Genomic DNA, 21,180 nt, shown 5'->3' with positions numbered 1-21,180 from the left:
GACTCTGTGCTGACAGCTCGGAGCCTGGAGCCTGCTTCGGATTCTGTGTCTCCCTCTCTCTCCACCCCTCCCCCCACTTGCACTCTGTCTCTCTCTCTCTCTCAAGAATGAATACACGTTAAAAAAATTTTTTTTAAGTTTATTTATTCTTGAGAGAGAGAGAAAGAGAGCACAAGCAGCGGAGGGGCAGAAAAAGAGGGAGAGAGAGAATCCCAAGCAGGCTCCACACTGTCGGCACAGAGCCTGATGTGGGGCTTGATCTCGTGAACTGTGAGATCGTGACCTGAGCTGAAACCAAGAGTCAGACGCTCAATGAACAGAGTCACTCAGGTGCCCCCCTTCTGCCCATTTTTAAGTTGGTTGTCTGTTTTTTTTGTTATTGAGTTATATGAGTTCTTTACATATTTTGGATATTAATCCCTTCTCTCACATATGGTGTACAAATATTCTCTCCCATTCCGTAGGTTGCCTTTTCATTTTGTTAGTGGTTTCCTCTGTTGTACGGAGGCTTTAGTCTGATGTCATCCCACTTGTGATTTCTGCTTTTGGTGCCTGGGCTTTTTGTGTCCTATCCAAAACATCATTGCCAGGGTCCTTTCTTCTAGGAGTTTTATGGTTTCAGGTCTTATGTTTAAGTCTTTTCTCTTTTTTAATTAAAACATATGTTTTTAATGTTTATTTTTGAGAGAGAGAGCGAGAACGAACAGGGGAGGGGTAGAGAGAGAGGGAGACACAGAATCCGAAGCAGGCTCCAGGCTCTGAGCTGTCAGCACAGAGCCCAATCCAGTGTTCGAACCCACGAACTGTGAGATCATGACCTGAGCCGAAGTCAGATGCTTAACCAACTGAGCCACCCAGGCACCCCTTATGTTTAAGTCTTTAAGCCATTTTGAGTTAATTGTTGCGAATGGTGTAAGATATGGGTCACATTTAATTTAGCTGTATGTGGTTATCTAGGAATAAAACCTTTTTATTTGTGGCATTTATTGGAAACGTTAATGAAAGAAATGTTAAAGAAGATTTATAATTGAGCTCAGGAGTCTTCTTCATTAACTGGTGTTAATTAGGAGGCTGTGTTAATCAGGATGGGTGGGGGGGCTTGCTGTGGTAAAATCGTTGCTTAACACATAAGCATTTATCTCTTGCTTATGCAAAGCGCACTCCTGGTCTGATGAGTCTCTGAAAGAGATTTCTTCCAAGTGGTGACTCAGGGATCGGGTAGCCTATCATCTGGGACAGGCACTTATCAGGGTCACCAGAGCAGAGGAAGAGAGATCATGGAGAACCCACACCCCCTCTAATGCCTCCGCATCAAATACTTCAACCTGCAAGTGACACATATCATTGCCACTCACAGCCCAAGGATCAGTGACTGCCAGGGGGCCAGAGAGCATAACCTCCCTGTATGCCCACAAAGGAGCAAAGGACCAGATATGGACCAGTGTTTCCAGACTCCATGGCCATGACCTTAGGCAAGTACCGTAACTCATCTATTATGAGGGGTTTGGACCAGATGACTCAGTGACTGTCATCCTACTACCCTGAGTCTAAATATCTGATTTCGTCTTAGCTTTGTGATTTTTACTGCTTTGTACGCATGATTTCACTGTTCCTCTAAGAATATCAGGCAACTTCCAGCAAGGGACAGATGTTTGGTTTCTTATTGGCAGTATAACCTTTGGCTATTTGTTTCACTTTTCTATAACTCTTCTTTTCCTTTTTGATTCGAATATAGAATGGGGATAGGAAGAGCGCATCTTCAAAAAATTACCGAGTAGTAAATGAGGCAACTCATGTAACGTTTTAGAACAGTGTCTGGATCATTCTAAGAGTCCAGTAGGTTCATTTCGTGTGATTTTATTTTTAGTTTTATTATTATTTTTTTAATGTTTATTTTTGAGAGAGACAGAGAGACAGAGAGACAGAGAGAGAGACAGAGCATGAATAGGGAAGGGGCAGAGAGAGAGGGAGACACAGAATCTGAAGCAGGCTTCAGGCTCCGAGCTGTCAGCATATAGCCCGATGCAGGGCTCGAACCCACAAACTGTGAGATCATGACCTGAGCCGAAGTCACATGCTTAACCGACTGAGCCACCCAGGTGCCCCCAGTTTTATTTTTTAAAGATGACTGTCCTTTTTGCCCTGGCTTGATAAGTGTCTACATAGTAACAACTCAGATAGGTGTTGTTGTCCTTCATGCCCTGGCGTGATTAGTCAGCCCAGCCCATGCCAGTCTCTTTCGTGTACCCACACATAAAATGGGGTCACAGACTCTACTTGTAGGTGTTCTGGGTCTTTCCCCAAGACCCTCACCTCCCGTGCACTGTGCCTCATCTGCCTTAGCACATTCATCTATCGATGGACACTTGGGCTGCTTCCATAATTCGGCAGTTCTAAATAATGCAGCAATAAACAGAAGGGTACATATATTCCTTTGAATTAATGTTTTTGTATTTTGGGGGTAAATTTCCAGGACTGCAATTCCTGAATCATAGGGTAGTTCTGTTTTTAACTTTTGAGGAACCTCCATACTGTTTTCCACAATGACTGCCCCAGTTTGCATTCCCCCCTATAGTGCAAGAGGGTTCCTTTCTCTCCACATCCTCACCAACGCTTGTTGTTTCTTGTGTTTTTGCTTTTATCCATTATGACAGGTGTGAGGTGCTAGCTTATCTCTAATCATAGTTTTGATTTGCATTTCCCTGATGATCAGTGATATTAAGCATCTTTTCACGTGTCTGTTGGCCACCCAGATGTCTTCTTTGGGGAAATGTCTGTTCATGTTTTCTTCCCATTTTTAATTGGATTATTTGTTTTTTTGGGTGTTGAGTTGCACAAGTTGTTTATATATTTCAGATACTAACCCTTTATCAGATATGTCGTGGGGGTAATATCTTCTCCCATTCCTTAGGTTACCTTTTAGTTTTGTTGATTGTTTCCTTTACTGTGTGGAAGTTTTTTATTTTGATGTAGTCCCAATAGTTTATTTTTGCTTTTATTTCCCTTGCCTTGGGAGACATATCTAGAAAAATGTTGCTACAGCTGATGTCAGAGAAATTACTGCCTGTGCTCTCTTCTAGGATTTTTGTGATTTCAGGTCTCACATTTAGGTCTTTAATCCATTTTGAGTTTTTTGTGTATGGTAAAAGAAAGTGGTCCAGTTTCATTCTTTTGCATGTTGCTGTCCAGTTTTCCTAACACCATTTATTTAAGAGAATGTCTTCTTCCCATTGTATATTTGTTCCTCCTTTGTTGAATATTGACCATATAATTGTGTATTTCTTTCTGTGTTTCCTATTCTGTTCTATTGATCTATGTGTCTATTTGTCCCAGTACCACACTGTTTTGATGACTACTTTGTAGTAGTAATTTTGTAACTTTGTAGTATAACTTGAAGTATAGTAGTAGCTTTACAATATAACTTGAAGTCTAGAATTATGATTCTTCCAGTTTTGTTTTTGTTTTTGTTTTTGTTTTTCAAGATTGCTTTGGCTATTTGGGCGTCTTTTGTGGTTCCATACATATTTTAGGATTATTTGTTCTAGTTCTGTGAGACATGCTGTTGGCATTTTGATAGGGATTGAGTTAAATCTGTAGATTCCTTTGGGTAGTATAGACATTTTAACAATATTTGTTCCTCCAATCTATGAGCATGGAATATCTTTCCATTGTAAATGGGATTTTATAATTTCCATTGTACATGGGGTTGTTTTCTTAATTTTGTTTTCTGCTACTTCATTATTAGTATATAGGAATGCAACAGATTTCTGAACATTGATTTTATATCCCATGACTTTACTGAATTCATTTATCAGTTCTAGTAGTTTTTTAGTAGAATCTTTAGGGTTTCCTATATACAGAATCATGTCGTCTGCAGTGAAAGTTTTACTTCTACCTTACCAATTCAGATGCCTTTTCTTTCTTTTTCTTGTCTGATTGCTATGGCTAGGAATACCAGTACTATATTGAATAAAGGTGGTGAGAGTGGACATCCTTGTCTCGTTCCTGACCTTAGGAGAGAAAGCATTCGGTTTTTCCCCATTGAAGATGATGTTTGCTGTGGGTTTTTCAGAGATGGCCTTTATTGTCTTGAGGTATGTTTCCTCTAGACCTACTTTGTTGAGGGTTTTTATCCCGAAAGGATTCTGTACTTTGTCAAATGCTTTTTTTTGCGTCTATTGAAATGGTCATATTTCTCTCATTGAGGTGATATATCACGTTGATTGGTTTGTGAATATTGAACCACTTTTGCGTTCTGGGACTAAATCCCACTTGATCGTGGTGTATGATTTTTTTTTAATGTATTGTTGGGTTCAGTTTTTACTAGTATCTTGTTGAGGATTTTTGTATCTGTGTTCATCAGAGATATTGGCCTGTCGTTCTCTTTTGTTGTGATGTATTAATCTGGTTTTGGTATCAGGGTAATGCTGGCTTCATAGAATGAGTTTGGAAGTTTTCTTTCCTTTTCTGTTTTTTGGAATAGTTTGAGAAGAATTGGTATTAAGTCTTCTTTAAATGTTTGGTTAGAATTTGCATGTGAAGCCATCTGATCCTAGACTTTTGTTTGTTGGGAGTTTTTTGATTACTGATTCAATTCCATTGCTGGTAATTAGTCTGTTTGAATTTTCTATTTCTTCCTGCTTCTGTTTTGGTAGATTATATGTTTCTAGAAACTTATCCATTTCTTCCAGTTATCCAATTTGTTGGCATATAATTTTTCATAATATTCTCTTATAATCCTTTGTGTTTCTGTGGTGTCAGTTATTTCTCCTCTTTCATTTGTGATTTTGTTTATTTGGGTTCTCTTTCTCTCTTCTTCTTTTTTTTTTTTTTTTTTTTTTGATGAGTTTGGCTAGAAGTTTATTAATTTTATATTTTTTTCAAAGAACCAATTCTTGGTTTCATTGATTGTTCTATTGACATTTTAGTTCCTGTATCATTTATTTTTACTCTTTATTATTCCTTCCTTTTGTGGGTTTGGGGTTTCCTTTGTTCTTTTTTTTTTTTTTTTTTTTCTAGCTCTTCTAGGTGTAATGTTAGGTTGTTTGAGATTTTTCTTGCTTCTTGAGATTGGCCTGTATTGCTGTCAATTTCCCTATTATAACCATTTTTGCTACATCTCAAAGATTTTGGACTGTTGTGTTTGCAATAGCATTGTTTCCATGTAATTTTGTATTTCTTCTTTGATTTTTCGGTTGACCCATTCATTGTTTAGTGCCATGTTATTTACCCTCTGTGTATTTGTGGTCCTTCCAGATTTCTTCTTGTGATTTATTTCCAGATTCATAGCATTGTGGTCAGAAAAATTCATGGTATTATTTCGGTCTTTTTTAATTTGTCAAGACTTGTTTTGTGGCCTAATATGTGATCTATTCTGGAGAATTTTCTGTGTGAAATTGAAAGGAATGTGTATTCTGCATTCTTAAGATGGAATGTTCTGAATATATCTGTTAAATCCCTCTGTTCCAGTGAGTCTGTCCTTCAAAGTCACTATTTCCTGTGGATTTTCTTTTTGGATAATATGTTCATTGATATAAGTGGGGTGTTAACTTCCCCTACTATTATTGTATTATTATTCATTATTTCCTTTATGTTTGTTATTAACTGTTCATGTATTTGGGTGCTCTCAGTTTGGGTATATAAATACCTATAATTGTTATATCTTCTTGTTGGATTGTGCAATTAAAATTACATAGTGTCCTTCTTTGTCTCTTGTTACAGTCTTTGTTTTAAAGCCTATTTTGTCCAATGTAAATGTTGCCACTCCAGCTTTCTTTTGATATCCATTCACATGATAAATATTCTCCAACCCCTCACTTTCAATCTGCAGATGTCTTTAGGTCTGAAATGAATCTCTTGTAGGCAGCATATAGGTGAGTCTTGGGTTTTTTTTTTTAATCCATTCTGTCACTCTGTTTTTTTTAATACTAAAAAAATTTTTTAAAATGTTTTTATTTATTTTTGAGTGAGAGAGACAGGGCATGAATAGGGGAGGAGCAGAGATGGAGGGAGACACAGAATCTGAAGTGGGCTCCAGGCTTCGAGCCGTCAGCACAGAGCCCAATGCCAGACTCAAACTCACAAATCGGGAGACTATGACCTGAGCTGAAGTTGGCGCTTAACCAGGCACCCCTATCCTATGTCTTTTGATTGGAGATTTTAGTCCATTTATATTCAAAGTAATTATTGATAGACATGTATTTATTACCATGTTGTTACTTGTTTTGTGGTTGTTTCTATAGTTTTTCTCTGATCCTTCTCACTTTCTTTCAGGGTTTGTTGGCTTTCTTTAGTAATGTATTTTGGTTTCTTTCTCTATTCTTTGCATATTGTTAGTACTTTTTGACTTGTGATTACCATTAGGTTTATATATAACATTTGCACAGAGCAGTCTATGCTAAGTCGATGGTCATTTAAGTTTGAACCCATTCTTTACTCCTGTCCTCTTTATAATTTAGGTATATGGTGTTGTATTTTGCTTCCTTTTATTTTATGTATTCCTTGTCTAAATTTTACAGAAATACTTATTTTTACTCTTCTCTTTTTTACTTTTCATACCTTCACTTACATTCTTTCCTTTCCATTTAATGAGTCCTCTGTAATATTTCTTAAAGGGATGGTTTAGTGGTCGTGAACCTTAGTTTTTGTTTGTCTGAGAAACTTTTTTTTTTTTTAGGAACTCTTTATCTCTTCTATTCTGATTGATTGCCTTGCTGGATAGAGTATTCTCGGCTGCCCATTTTTCCTTTACAGCACTTTGAATATATCCTGCCACTCCCTTCTGGCCTGAAAAGCGCTAAGAAATCTGCTGATAAAATTGTGAGAGTTCTTTTGTATGTAACTGTCTTCTTTTCTCTCACTGCTTTTAAAGTCTTTTCTTTATCATTTTTGCCATCTTAATTACCCTGTGTCTTGGGTTGATTTTTTTTTTGGGCGGGGGGAGGATCTCTGTGTTTCCTGGATCTAGATATCGATTTCCTTCTCCAGATTAGGGAAGTTTTCAGCCATTATTTCTTCAAATTAGTTTTCTTCCCTCCTTTCTCTGTCTTCTTCTTCTGGGATCCCTAGAATATGGACAATGTGGTGTTTTTTTCCACAGGTACACCGTGTGGACAGGAGATGCTAAGCATCTGAGATTTATGTAGAGGGAATGAATTACATCAAAAGATGTTGTCACTTTGTCCCTGAAATGACGATAAATGTAACGGCAGCCTGCTTTCCCCCGATCCGGCTTCATCGTCATGTATGGCAAACAGGTCAAATTTGTCACTGCCAAACACAATAAATTCACACCCTGGTTTTGGAAAAAGATAAATCATCAGAGAATAATTTCCAAATACTCCGCAAAGGTTGTATAGCCCCACATTGTTTTTCTAAGTGTAGTAAAATAGGGACAATTTCAATTCCTATCTTATCTAAATTTCAAACCCTCTGGATGTTTTGAAAATAGCAAAGGACTCCCCTTCTTCCCAAGGCTGTGTGTGTCAAACTAATGGGGAGATCCTTCAAACCACCCGTGAAGAATATGCCGAGAAAATAACTGTGCTCTAAGGCTTAAACATGCAGAACCTACCATTCTTGGACATTTACGTTCAGCCTAATTAACATAAGAACTCGTTCACATCAGGCTACTGCGTTAACAAAGAACTTACCAAAATGTATGTCTACGTGAACCTTTCAGCTAGGTAGGTTTCTGTCAGCCTCCATTTTTCTAATAAGGAAAACAAAAGGGAGGGACTAAGGTCACTGTGCAAAAAGCCTCAATCTTCAGATTCCAAATTCCAGTCCTTCCCATATACTGGATCTTTTGCCTTTATCTTTTGCCCTTTGTATTGAAGACACCACTGCAGTAAATTTGGGGAGATGAATCCTGCAGCCCCAAGGAGGGAAAGGTTATCTACCTTTTCCTGTGAGAAAAGCAGGACTGTCGATATTGCTGGAAACAAGGGCATGGTGAACCCCTTGGGGACGAAAGCCATGGTGCACCCTGTACCATACCGTCTTCCCCTTGTGCTCGGCCAGTGTGTTCAGAGCTGGGACCTCCCTCGTGGAAGGAACCTGGGCTTCCCATTGTAGTGAAGTATATCTATTAGTCTCCTTCTCAAACTCAACATATGACAGGTGCAGAAGGGGTTTACTAAGAAGCAGCCTCTCCAGGGGCGCCTGGTGGCTCAGTCAGTTAAGCGCGTGACTGCGGCTCAGGTCATGATCTCATGGTTCATGAGTTTGAGCCCCATGTCGGGCTCTGTGCTGACAGCTCAGAGCCTGGAGCCTGCTTCTGATCCTGTGTCCCCCCTCTCTCTCTGTCCTTCCCCCACTTTCACTCTGTCTCTCTCTCAAAAATAAACATTAAAAAAATAATTAAACAAAACAAAAAAGAAGCAGTCTCTCTGGCTTGGAACAGAAGGAGCCTCCCTTCTGTTGCTTAAGGTTTAAGGTCAAGATTCAACTGAGGCATATGGAAAGGTAAATCTATAAATAGTCAACTGATAATGGGACTGCTTTGGGGTTTAAAGGTATTTTTCAATTTCCTTTGCAAAACCTGTGAAGTGGTAAGATACCACCATGACAGTCCTGTGTACTTAAAACTAATTTTTTTTCTGATCTAATGAAGAATTCATTATGTCAGACTACTCATCACTTTGAACTTTAAAAATATTCCCAGAGGCAGCTTGGCATACACAGTGTTCAATGATTGGAATGCATATATTCTCCAAAGGGAGGTATGGTGCTCACTTTTGTGAGATTTAGCTTGGGCACGTTCTTAGCTGGAGCTAACAGAATCTACTCCAGAGGAAAGGTATTTATTAGGGGTTAGAGATAACTTGCCGAATCTTGGCGAAGGCTCAAGGCAGAGAACTGGGGTTGAGCTTCCTGCAAAAACTCTCCAACTTAAACATAGACCTGAGCTGCTAAGGGATGGGCTGCTTTGGTCGTGGTCATGGAATAAGGAAGTGGCTGAAGCCACCACACTACCAGCTCAAAGTCAGGCTGCCATGATCCAAACCAGGAAAGCAGGTGTCCAATACAGAGCCCCTCTCCTCAAGTGGCTCAGTGCTGAATCAGAGTCTCACATGAGTGCATCTGAAAGGCAGAAATGAACCTGCATCTGGAACCCAGGGCAAATGAGTGTCTGGTGTTGGCATGCCAGCTGGGTTGAGTGAAGCCCTCTGCGATGCCTGCCACAGTGCTTCACCCCATTTCTCTTCTCTCCACTGGCGTATTAAAGAGCAAAGCTTATTTCCTATCCATCTAGCCTCCTACCTTATCTATGACCCATCCATCCATCCATCCATCCATCCATCCATCTGTCCAACCATCCAACCATCCATCCATCCATCCATCCATCCATCTGTCCAACCATCCATCCATCCATCCATCCAACTATCTGATTTTTGCACTTCCATTATTATTATTATTATTATTATTATTATTATTATTGTTATTATTATATTTTTAAAAATCTGTTTCAGGGATGCATGGGTGGCCCAGTTGGTTATGCGTCTGACTCTTGACTTCAGCTCAGGTTGTGATCTCATGTTTCATGGGTTAGAGCCGTGTGTTGGGCTCTGCACTGACAGTGTGGAGTCTGCTTGGGATTCTCTCTCTCCCTCTCTCTGCCTCTCCCCCCATTCACTCTCTTTCTCTCTCAAAAATAAATAAACTCTAAAAATCTGTTTCAGAATGGGTCTAAAAGATAAGGACTGTTTACAAAGGTATGACTACAATACCATTATCACAGTAACATTTTTAATAATAATCCCCTAATATCATCAAATATCTAGTCAGTGTTCAAATCTTCCCAATTGTCTCATCGTTTTCAAAGCCAGTTTGTTTGAAGTGGGTTCTAAATGATGAGGGTTTGGGTCTTACAGTGTAAGTTGGTGGGCATGTCTCTTCAGCCTCTTTTCATCCACAATTTCTTCTCCTTTGCTCCCCTCCCCTCCCCTGCCTTGGCCACTCTCCTCCCCTGCCCTTCTGCTTCCCCGCCTCTCTCTCTTTCTCTCCACTTCCAATTTCTTTGTTCAAGAAACTGGGTCATTTGCCCTACAATCTTTTGCCATCTGGATCGTGCTTACTGTATCCCCACATTGTCCTCTGATAGTTGTTTGTCTTTCATATTTTCTACAAACAGACCCTCAGATCTAGAGGTGGATCCAGTTTAGGGTTACTTTTTGGTAAGAGTATTTGAGAAGTGAGGGTGCATGCATCGCTCAGAGGGCTTGCGGTAGTCATTTGTCTCTCTCTTTGGTGACTTAAATCAGCATCCAGTTGGTGACCGTTGCCTGGTTCCATCCTTTCACTAGGGGTCTGCAAAGCATTTAGATTCTTGGTGTGTCATTCCTTCCTCGTTCATTGGCTCGGATTCTTCAAGTGTGAGAAACTCTCTCATCAACAATTTGGCTTTCCCAAGATACCTCTATATAGGAAGAGCAGAGTACATTCTTGATTTCTAGACCTCCCTCCCTTTTTCCTTCCCAGTTTTCAGAAAAACAAATTGGAATTCATTATTTTATTGTGTTAAAAAAATTGTTTTTAACGTTTATTTATTTTTGAGAGACAGAGCACGAGCAGGGGAGGGGCAGAGAGCGAGGGAGTCAGAGAATCCGAAGCAGGCTCCAGGTTCTGAGCTTTCAGCACAGAGCCTGACGCGGGGCTTGAACTCACGAACCAGGAGATCATGACCTGAGCCGAAGTTGGATGCTTAACTGACTGAGCCACCCAGGTGACCCTGGAATTTGTTATTTTAAATGCAGCATCTTTTAAAGGTAGTCAATGAGGTTTGGGTTTTTTTTTAAGCATCATTATGACATCATGGATCTAAGCAAATTTGATTTGCTTCAATCTTCTGCAATTATCTTTTTAAAAAATTGATGTCCAGATTGATGCATTTGAGAGCGAACCTCTAGTTCTTTTTGACACAATTCTGATCGTTTTGCTCATCATCTTGACTTCCTTGACTTCCTTGATTCCTTGACTTCCTTGATGGTCTTATTGTGACATCTGTTTAACTATCTCCGTGAGGGAAGGGACACGTATATGACCTGAGCCAGGCCAGTCAGATGCTGTCTGTCAGGAACTGAGCCCTGAACAGACCTAGGAATGAAAACGTGTTGCAGGTTTCATTTGTGTGTTTCTTGCCCCGGACCTAGAACCAGCCATTTCTTCAAGGATTGCTTGTTTTTTGTTTTTGTTTTCGTCTTGTTTTGTTTTATTTGTTTGTTTTGTTTTGTCTTAAGCAAGAAACAGTATTTAGAGACCACAACCTGGATGCTCTATGAAATAACATATGTTTTCAAAAAGTAATTTATTCTTCAATTATCCCAAGAATCAAAGAATGGAAAAGGATGAGATGATTAGCATGGGGCATAACCTTGCAAAGAGGGTTTATTTAAAGGCCACCCAGACAGAAATAAAAAGGAAGTACACATTACAATATTTGCAGTGATTTTTATCTTCCCCTCACCCCCAGGGAGTCTGGCTGTTTTTTTGGGTGCTTCAAGTCCCCTCGGCCCAACATGGCTCCTACCCTGGCCCTGCCATGGTGCTTGGCATCTTCTCGATTATTCTCACCCCTCCGTGTTTAGAGATGGGTCTTCAAATGTCATCTGGGAGAAATGATACATGATGTAACACCCTGGTTACAATGATCTTACTGGACTAGACTGTGGGTCACCTCCTAAATCTCGGTGTGAATGAGCACAGCAGGGCTCCTTTCCTTGGGGAGGGAGGTGTTGGGAGAGGACCGGCCGGGATGGTGGGTGCAGCCTGGAGGCCCTCCCACTGCAAGTGAGAAGGGAATCTGATGGCAGGTCACTAGGAGGTGTCCGTTGTTTTTACCTGCCTTGATTTCATTTTGGAGATCTATCCTTCCCTCTTTGGGGACGGTCTTGTTGTGACATCTGTTTAACTATCTCTGTGAGGGAAGGGACACGTATATGACCTGAGCCAGGCCAGTCAGATGCTGTCTCTCAGGAACTGAGCCCTGAACAGAACAACGTACAGACCTAGACAGCCGGAGTGCGTCCATCTCGATGGTGAGACTCTGGTTTTGTTTTTTTTGCTGGTTGTTTTTTTTGCCATAACCATCTTTATTATCTAGATTGATTTTGACTGTAGCTCCTACAGTATTGGGATAAATTCCACATTTAAACATCAGGGAAAGAAGAAGAGAGACAGGCGAAGATGAAGCAGAAATGTGGTTCTGTGGGGAGCCACCCCTGATGCCCCAGACCCCAGGACGGGGGCTGTGCTCAGTCCATTGCTTGTCTATTTGTTTTTCATTTCTTTTCTTTTTTCTTTGATTTAAATCCCAGTTAGTTAACATATAGTATAGTAATGATTTCAGGAACAGAATGTAGTGATTCATCACTTACAACACCCAGGGCTCATCTCAACAGGTGCCCTCCTCAATGCCCATCACCCATCTAGCCCATCCCCCACCCAACACCCCTCCAGCAACCCTCAGTTTGTTCTCTGTATTTCAGAATCTCTTATGACTTGTCCCCTCTTTGTTTTTATCTTATTTTTCCTTCCCTTTCCCTATGTTCATCTGTTTTGTTTCTTAAATTCCACATATGAGTGAAATCATGATACTTGTCTTTCTCTGACCAATTTCGCTTAGCATAATACCTTCCAGTTCCATCCACGTAGTTGCAAATGGCAAGATGTCATTCTTTTTGATTGCCGAGTAATACTCTATTGTATATATATACCACATTTTCTTTATCCATTAATCCATTGTTGGACATTTGGGCTCTTTCCATACTTTGGCTATTGTGGATAGTGCTGCCATAAACATGGGGGCGCATGTGTCCCTTCGAAACAGCATACCTGTATCCCATGGATAAATGCCTAGTAGTGCAATTGCTGGGTCGTAGGGTAGTTCTATTTTTAGTTTTTTGAGGACCCTCCACACTGTTCTCCAGAGCGGCTGCACCAGTCGGCATTCCCATGATGGCGACGCTCTGAAAGATTGTTCAGGACGTCCTGCCACCTGGATCTGTCCTGATCTCTGGCTTTCCAGAGCCTGTGTCTTCACCTGATTTTCTGCCTTCCAGTGGATTTATTTCTCTCTCCTTCCTCCGCTGCTTAAGTTAGCTGGATTTGCCCTCTGCTGCTTGGCACCAAGAATTCTAACATAAATGCATGAAAGGAACCCTCATTTACTACCATAATCTAACCCGTGCCCCACTATAGCAGAGAGCTAGCTGAGCGACATTATGAAATGCCCTGTTGGAAGGCCCTTAGATCTCGAATATTTCCTTTGGAATGTCGGGGGCTGGTCTCTCTTGACCCTGCAAGGAATTCAGTGGCCTATGTGTTCTTCCAACTGCTTCCTGGACAGCTGGGATCTAGCAGGGAAAAAAGGAAATAGGGGTTTCTCTATTCCTTCCTCTCTTTGTCTCTTGTGGGCCATTGTTTACCTTCATGCTGCTCTATAGTATACCTGCTTCAAGAGGAGGGTTTTCCCCAATATAAAAATGTGCATGGCCCTTACAGACAATACCAAGAATCGAAAAGATGAAAACAAAACTCACAGTCTTATCACCAGATAATTACTTCTTAACATTTTGCTGTGATTTCTTACAGTCTTCGCTACCACAAATAGATAATGTTTGGAAAACAGGATTATAGGGGTGCCTGGGCGGCTCAGTCGGTTGGAGCATCCGACTTCGGGTCAAGTCACGATCTCACAGCTAGTGAGTTCGAGCCTGCCTCAGGCTCTGGGCTGACAGCTCAGAGCTTGGAGCCTGCTTCGGATTCCGTGTCTCTCTCTCTCTCTCTGCCCCTCCCCTGCTCATGCTCTGTCTCTCTCTCTTTCTCAAAAATAAACAATAAACCATTAAAAACAGTTTATAAAAAAAAATTAAAAATTAAAATGAACAAAACAGGATTATAATGTCTTGTAAATTTAAAATAACTTAATATAGTAACTTTTTCCAAGTCATTAAAGTATTTTCTTCTATATCATTGGTAATGGTTGCACATTATTCACATGGGCATTGTATGTCCATTATTTACATTCTTAGTTCATCTAAAGCCTCGTTCTTTTCTTTTTACGTTTATTTATTTATTTTGAGAGAGACAGAGCAGCAGGGAAAGGGCAGAGAGAGAGAGAGAGAGAGAGAGAGAATCCCAAGCAGGTTTCACACTCTCAGTGCGGAGCCCAATGCAGAACTCGAACTCATGAATAGTGAGATCATGACCTGAGCCGGAATCAGGAGTTGGACACTTAACTGACTGATCCACCCAGGCACCTCTAAAACCTCATTCTTTTTGTATACAAGAATCTAAAAGTTAAAATCACTTTTCTCTTCTGAGATCAGTGTAAACGCTGCCCAATGGGACCCATGGTCCACACTAATGTCCAGCATGCATCATCATTCCCTCCTTGTCTCTGGGTGAGTGACCAGTGGTAAGTAAAGCAAGTGCTCTTTTTGGTGAGCCAGGCTGTAGACCTCGCACAGAACTTGTACTGGAGAGGTGTGTAAGGGCTGAAATCAGTGACCTTCAGTCCTCCGGATCCTTTGCAACTTCTATCTCAGTATCAGGTTGTCCCAGGGGAGGCAGATAAGGCTCTTGTTATCAATACCCTTTAATCTCATCCTGCACCAATCCCACAAAGGTATGCTAATGAGAACCCTAACTCTCCTGGGCATGACTGGGAACCTCTTTCTTCAGTATGTTTCAGAACGTGCTGAGAACTCTGGGCTGAGCAACGTGCAAGGGGAAAGGAACGAGATTCTGGACTGTCATTTGCTTTGCTGGGATGTGGAATTTCTTTTGACGGGTTGAATCAGGTAAGAAAGTTCTGTTTTCTTGGAGGGAGAGAGAGGGATCTTGAATCATCCCCTTGTCTTAGAGATCTTGATGAAATACTAAAAGCTCCACTCCATTTCCTTAGCTTTGGGAAACCCTTTTGCCAAGTCATTACCTTTTCCTTCCACAGTCTTGTAAAACAGAGACCTCAACATGGTAACGATGTGCCGAGGGGCTCACTGTTGTCATAAAGCCTCATCACCGAGCTTGCAGAATTGCACTGGATCAAGTGAGAACCAGTGGGAAATGCCAAATCTTTTAAGTTACAACCACTGGCTCAGCTCTCCGTGGTCCATTTGCATTCTGAAGGCAGATGAGGCATTTGCTTTCTTTCACATTTGCCTTCAGATTTGGGGTCATCAAGGAAAAATAAATAGTGCTCACTGGTTAAAAAAGAACATTAAAAGTTGGCATTAATTCTGGCAACAGGGTGGTGAGACCCAGGGAGGTACATCATTGAAATCCGAGTAGGCGGTACAAACTTTAGTGTTAAATCAAGTGCCATTGTGGACTTGTGTAAAAGGCTGGTGGTGGTGATCACTTCAGCCCAATAAAACAAGCAAAAAAGAAAAAAGTATTCTTTTGAACCATGTCTACTTGTTGCACAGGCTCCTAGCACGTGGCCGCATTTGCATCTGCAACGTGCGTGTAGACACTCGCATTGGGAGATCCCCCTGTCGGTCAGCCATGTTTAGTTGCCCTGTCGGTCCTGCAATCCCAGCCGGCAGGAAGCCTAATGAAACCAAAGCTTTGAGAAAGAACTGGGTATACTGGGCTCGAGGTTGGCCACTGAAACAGCACCTAAGGACCAGTAAACTTATTTGGATCATCAGAGTTTCAGAGGCACATTTTAGAGGTGTCTCCTGACTCCTGGGGACTGGCCAGTGAATGTTGGGACCAAGATCAGAACTCATTTGTGTTGCCCTACATTTGAAATTGTCCCTAACGGTGGTGGTGAAGGTGATGACAGTGGTGATAAGTGGTTGAGGAAAGCCTGCTAATAACCAAGAGATTCGGGAAGATGTTCAAGTCTCTTTGTCCACTTCCAGTTCAGCCCTACTTCTGAAGTATTTGATGTTAGACTGATTTTTAAACTCTAGTCCAGGGATTGCTCAATAAAATAACTACAAAGACCAGGTAGTAACTTAGATGGAAAAGATCCACTGGGAAGAGGTTGTGGTAGGCTGGAGAAGGCATGCTGTATCTATCTAAAGGTCACAGTAACTACTGGGTTTTACCAAGCTTCTGGCTCAGTGTTACCACAGTTTATGAAACGTGAGAGAAAACCTGAAGGTTTAGATTTGTAACTGTGGACTCTCTTCCAGATGGACTGTAAGCTCCTCCGTCTTGTCAAGTAAATCAAACTGAAACAGAAAATTGGGGCGTGCTAAGCCCACCCATTGGTTGCCAATTTACAACTCTTGGGGGGTAATAGCATCTTAATATGGCTGCATATTACCCATTGTGGGAGCAAGTCCTGGACTCTAATCCCATCTCATTGCTCAGGCTTCCTGAAGTATGGGTTAAGAAAACGGGTTCCAAAGTTTGTATGTGTGATTCCAATAATTCTTTAACACTAGCTTCATATAAATTCCCCTTGAGGACAGTAAGGAGCAGAGTCTTTGCTATTTTGGGACCTAATGATAAATGCAAACACCATAAACACCTATTGCAGTCTATGGGACGAACGAATTATTACTGCACCGTCTCCTTTTTATAAGAACTCTATAAGATGGGTACTAAAATTATTGTCATCACCACATCCTTATTTACAGACAGAGAAACTGAAGCTCAGTGTTGGGGAGGATTCCCCAAGGTCGTCCAGTAAGTGGCAGAAATGAGCTTTGGACTCTGGAGTTAGAAGGCAGAATCCAATTTTTATCCACCATATTATACTTTCTCCTGCTACCCGATATGGACTTTTAGCTTCTATAGCCTTGCTGAGTAACAATGAATCCTACTCCTAAAATATCTTCGGGCATCTGTAAGGACATTTCCTGCTGTGGTAGAACACAAGAGCATTATCTTTGTCCCCATCCTTCAACAGGTTTGCAAGATGTGTGAGATCCTTCTGATGACAGAGAGGGAGATTTTCCTGATGTCTGGCTTGAGACCAGAGATGGTCTTCTGTGTTGGTTTCTCATCAAGTAGGAATTGAAAGTTAGCAAATGGAGTTGCAAGGCCAAAGTTATGTGTTTCACCTCCTTGCAGACAAAGTAGTTTTCCCAAGGCCATGACCACAGGGGACAGCCCTAACTGCAGCCAGCCTTCTCACAAGAGCAATCAGCCCTGTTGACAGATGTGTTCCAACCTAGGCCCGTGTGCAGATGGCTTCATCACCATAAATGAAAGCTGTATGATACAGCCAAGGAATACAAATAGATTTTTAGCTTCATTGCCAATGCCAAATGATGGGTGGTTCTCTAGAATGAGCGCTGTTCCAGGAAGTGTTTGGAAACCACATCTAAGCTTATCAAAGAGTGCTATAATTGCTTGGTCTTGTCTGCCATGGCCCCGGATGTGATAGGTATGCTCTGTACTTGTCCTCCCTGGTGTATAGTCCATTCTAGAAGAGCTAAGACATCTTAACCTTGGGCAGCTCAAAGCATATGTGTTGTAGTTTGTGGTTCTGCCATTTTCTGCCTCTTCCGTTTCTGCTTTTCCTCAGGAGACATGGCCAAACACACCCTTTCCACATTAGAGGCATTCCTGATTTTCCTCCTTGTGATGATGACTGCTGTGACGGTAGCCCTCCTCAGCCTCTTGTTTATTACCAGTGGGACCATTGAAAATCATAAAGGCAAGTTGTCATGGGCTCCCTTGGATGCTATTCCTAGCCTGTGGGAAATTTCTGGATGACTGGGGACACGAAGGCAAGGAACAGTGCCTGCTGATAATGCCAATAACAGGGCAGTTCAACTGGTATGTGAGCAGCCCGGGATGGCCACCGAACCCGTCCATTAATTGTACTTTCTGCATTGACAGCAATTGTTATCAGGCTTACCTTTGCCCCCAAGTAGGCAGTTGACAGGCACTCTGCCGTGGGCTTGTCTCACTTCTCCACTGACCTAAGCCCAGTTCAGAATTATTCAAGGCCCAGTAGTGCAAGCATCCCTGACCCCCCTTCCCCCAAGCCTCTTCTCTTGCTCTTTGCCTTTTCTTGGGCATCATCTTCTCTTGGGGACAAAAGCAGAATGAAAGACCCACTGAATATCGAGTAGTGCTGAGCTTTAGAGAAGGGGGCCTTGAACTCCAATTCTCATGAGGACCGGTCAAGTTCTGTAAAGAAGGTGGGGAGGGGAGCCGGGGTGGGGGAGGTGAGATTCTGGTGAAGGGGGTCTGCAGCCCCTCCTGAGTGTGAGCTGTTAGTTGAAATGGTGTCCCATGGATTCAGATCTCCAGAGTTTGCAGCAGAAGCTGGAAACTGGAGGATTTAGGCATCTCCTGATTTTTTTTTAATATTAGGAATGAATTTAGTTTTTGAAAATGATGCAGGCTACATTTGCGGGCAATATTGGGGCCCTGGGCATTTGATGGAGCCCTGCCTTTGTGGTGGGTTGCATACCTGGTAAATGAGTAGAAACGATGGGTGGGTGTTGAATGCTTTGACTGAAGTAAGGGGAGGGCTAGCTTTAGGCCAAACAGAGAAAGAGCCTGATTTTTTTCAGCCTAGTTTTCTCTCTTGTGGCCTCTTCTTCTTTCTGGTGTAGTGTCTACCATGAGCCTGCACTTTGAACTCCCTGTAGACACAGAGGGACAGAAATCCTCTATGCCAGCAGTGTGCAGGGCAGGGGCATGGACTCCAAGAAAGGAAAGCATCCATAGGACTTATTCAGTTTTAGCTCTTAAAGTTATAGAATCCAGAGGCTGAGACTCACGGAGGTGATCAACGATTATGGTCACTATTCTCATAGTAGGAGCGGCTGTTTATTGTACGGTCGCTTTGTGTCAAGCACTATGGTCAGGAGTCTACATCCTTTTCCCAATCCTTTTCCCACTTAATTCTCATGAATCTTCTATAAAGGTAGGTGCTAGTCTTAGTACCGTTTTCTGGATGTAGAACTTGAGACTCTGAGGTCATAAGGAAATTGCCCTTGGCCATTGGACCTGGTTTGGCTTTGGGTGGTACCCCATTCCTATGTTAGTATCAATAAGGCAAAAGTGACTGCCTTCTTCCTTGCAATACTTGACGTCTTGTGGAAAACATGGGCTTGGTGTTGAGAAAATGTGGATTCTAACTCCATGTTGAATATGGATGAAAGAGCATTAGATCCTTAGTTGGAGGATCTGGTGTCTACACCTGATTCATCCCGTGTTCTCCATGACATTGTGGTTACATCACTTCTCTGGGCTTCAGGATTCTTATATGTAAAGCAAAGGAGATCAGACTAGATGATCTCTAGCTTCTCCTGAGCCCCTAAATTCTAGGATCCCAGGGACGTCAGCAGCCAATCTCTTCACCAAGTACTTTTCTGAGCACTAAGGCCTGTGACAGTGACCTCCGTTGCCTTGGCCACCCTGGCTGTTGTCTGGGGTGGAAACAAACAACATGCATGTGTAAGATATCTCAATAGGTAAGTAGAACCAAAGCTATATTCTGGCCATTATTCGAAATTTTTGATATGTGTTAACATATTTATTGTTCAAAACAACCCTAGGAAGTTAGCGTATTAGGACTGCCTCTCTTTTCTAGATGAGAAACATTGAGGTAGAACAGGATAAGCGATTTCAGCTAGTATGTTCAGCTAGTATGTGGTAGAATCAGTTTTTAAACCCAGGTTGTTTGTTTCTGGTACCTGCTCTTGCAGTCTTTCTGCCATTCTGTTTCCCTTGATATTCACGTATGTATGTGTGTGGACATATGTGTGTACAGGCACGTACATAGATGGTGATATGATTACAATAAGGTGCAACTATGTTGAACGTGCAGTGATCTCATCTGTATTCCAAATAGAAGGCTTGAGAAGGTTGTGGGTGCAGAGTAGAGACAACAGGGGGGTGGCCTCCTGCCAGGAGGGTTGAGCTGCCTCTGGGTGTGATGGAAAGGAACCAACTTGAAGGGAGTCTTGGAGCTCGGTTGGTAGAACAGAGAGGAGTGGGGGTCTCCAGACGGAGAGAGCCGTGGAGACAAATCCCCAGAGGCTGGCCCCTGAGGAACCTGGCGCCTGCTTTGTTTGGCTAGAAAAGTCCATCAGGAGTGAGTGAAGGGCCATGAGTTTGACAAGGAACAGCTTGTGATGAGAAGCGGATGGACATTTGACACAGGACTTGATTGTTAGGATGACACATCTCCAGCTTACCAGAAAGATCCTCCTTAGGGTTGTTGTATACAACAAGTTCCTGAGAGGTTTCTTTCTGTATATTTTAAATATAAGACAGTATATAAAGACTTTTCCATGGGAACCTGAACCTGTGTATTCTAATTGATGCCCACAGATAAGTGGACTGAACTGTTGTTTCTTGAATGTTCTGCTTTTAGATTCAGGCTTTCCGGTCACCCAGAGCCCCCCAGCCACGCTGGGCTCCACGGCCACTCAAGGCTCAACGCTCACACATGGCTCCACAGCCACCCAGGGACCTCCGGTGACCACCACCCCAGAGCCTCCTCTATTTCAGAACTTCAGTGGCTACCATATTGGTGTTGGGCGAGCTGACTGCACAGGACAAGTAGCAGATATCAGTTTGGTAGGCAAATCATGGGCTCCTCAAGGAGAATGAAACAAGTACTTTACTTTTACCCCTTGCACCCTACACTGATTCCTTATGATTACATTATTGTCTTCCTCCTTTTTCATTGACTTCGCTGCTGTCTAACACTGTGGATATCGTGCCATAGAGAGCAGAGGGGCCACGTGTTCAACCACAATTCCTTTGTAAAATCAGTTGGCCACTTTTTTATGAATGGAACTGCTGTCAAACTCATGTACCACCGGGGACGGGCCAGTACCATAAGTGATGGAAGCAGGCCTCTCTGTGAGCTGATAAGAGTCTAGCGAACCCTCAAGGAAGTGGTAGGGATTATGGGACAACTAGAAAGTTCATGGCTTTAGCAATTGTTACCATGGAGGGCTGCCCTATCCCACAGTTTGTTCAAGAGAAGCTGGAAAATTTCTGAATTGAAGACCTGAGGATCTAAGTCTGTCTGTGGGGAAATACAGGCAACTCTAGTCAAAACTGGAAACCTAGTGTTGGCCAACACCATGCAAGCCAAGTGAAATGCTTCTGTGGGTCAGGTGTGGCCCATTGGCTGCTGGTCTGCAACCTCTTGGCTGTGATGGTGGATGTATTCACTCATATCAACCTTTTTCTAGGAAGCTAGAACGTGAAGTTGTCTGATGAGATTTTCTCCCTCCTACC

The 21,180-nt window shown here is 42.1% G+C and overlaps 1 protein-coding gene across 3 annotated transcripts in view; it reads left to right on the top strand.

The window, feature by feature from the left end:
* The window catches only part of ASAH2 (N-acylsphingosine amidohydrolase 2), an 89,051-nt gene that overhangs the window by 15,385 nt on the left and 52,486 nt on the right, over positions 1-21,180 (top strand). For all 3 annotated transcript variants that reach the window (XM_042908697.1, XM_042908695.1, XM_042908696.1), the window contains exons 2-4: positions 14,686-14,804; positions 17,492-17,623; positions 20,303-20,508. In XM_042908697.1, coding sequence (XP_042764631.1) covers positions 17,497-17,623; positions 20,303-20,508 — 333 coding nt within the window. In that variant the 5' untranslated portion in view covers positions 14,686-14,804; positions 17,492-17,496. The remainder of the gene's footprint in view (positions 1-14,685; positions 14,805-17,491; positions 17,624-20,302; positions 20,509-21,180) is intronic.

This window comes from Panthera leo, chromosome D2, assembly GCF_018350215.1.
Source record: "Panthera leo isolate Ple1 chromosome D2, P.leo_Ple1_pat1.1, whole genome shotgun sequence".
In the NCBI taxonomy this organism is placed as follows: domain Eukaryota; kingdom Metazoa; phylum Chordata; class Mammalia; order Carnivora; family Felidae; genus Panthera; species Panthera leo.
This window is presented reverse-complemented; position numbering and strand designations above follow the sequence as displayed.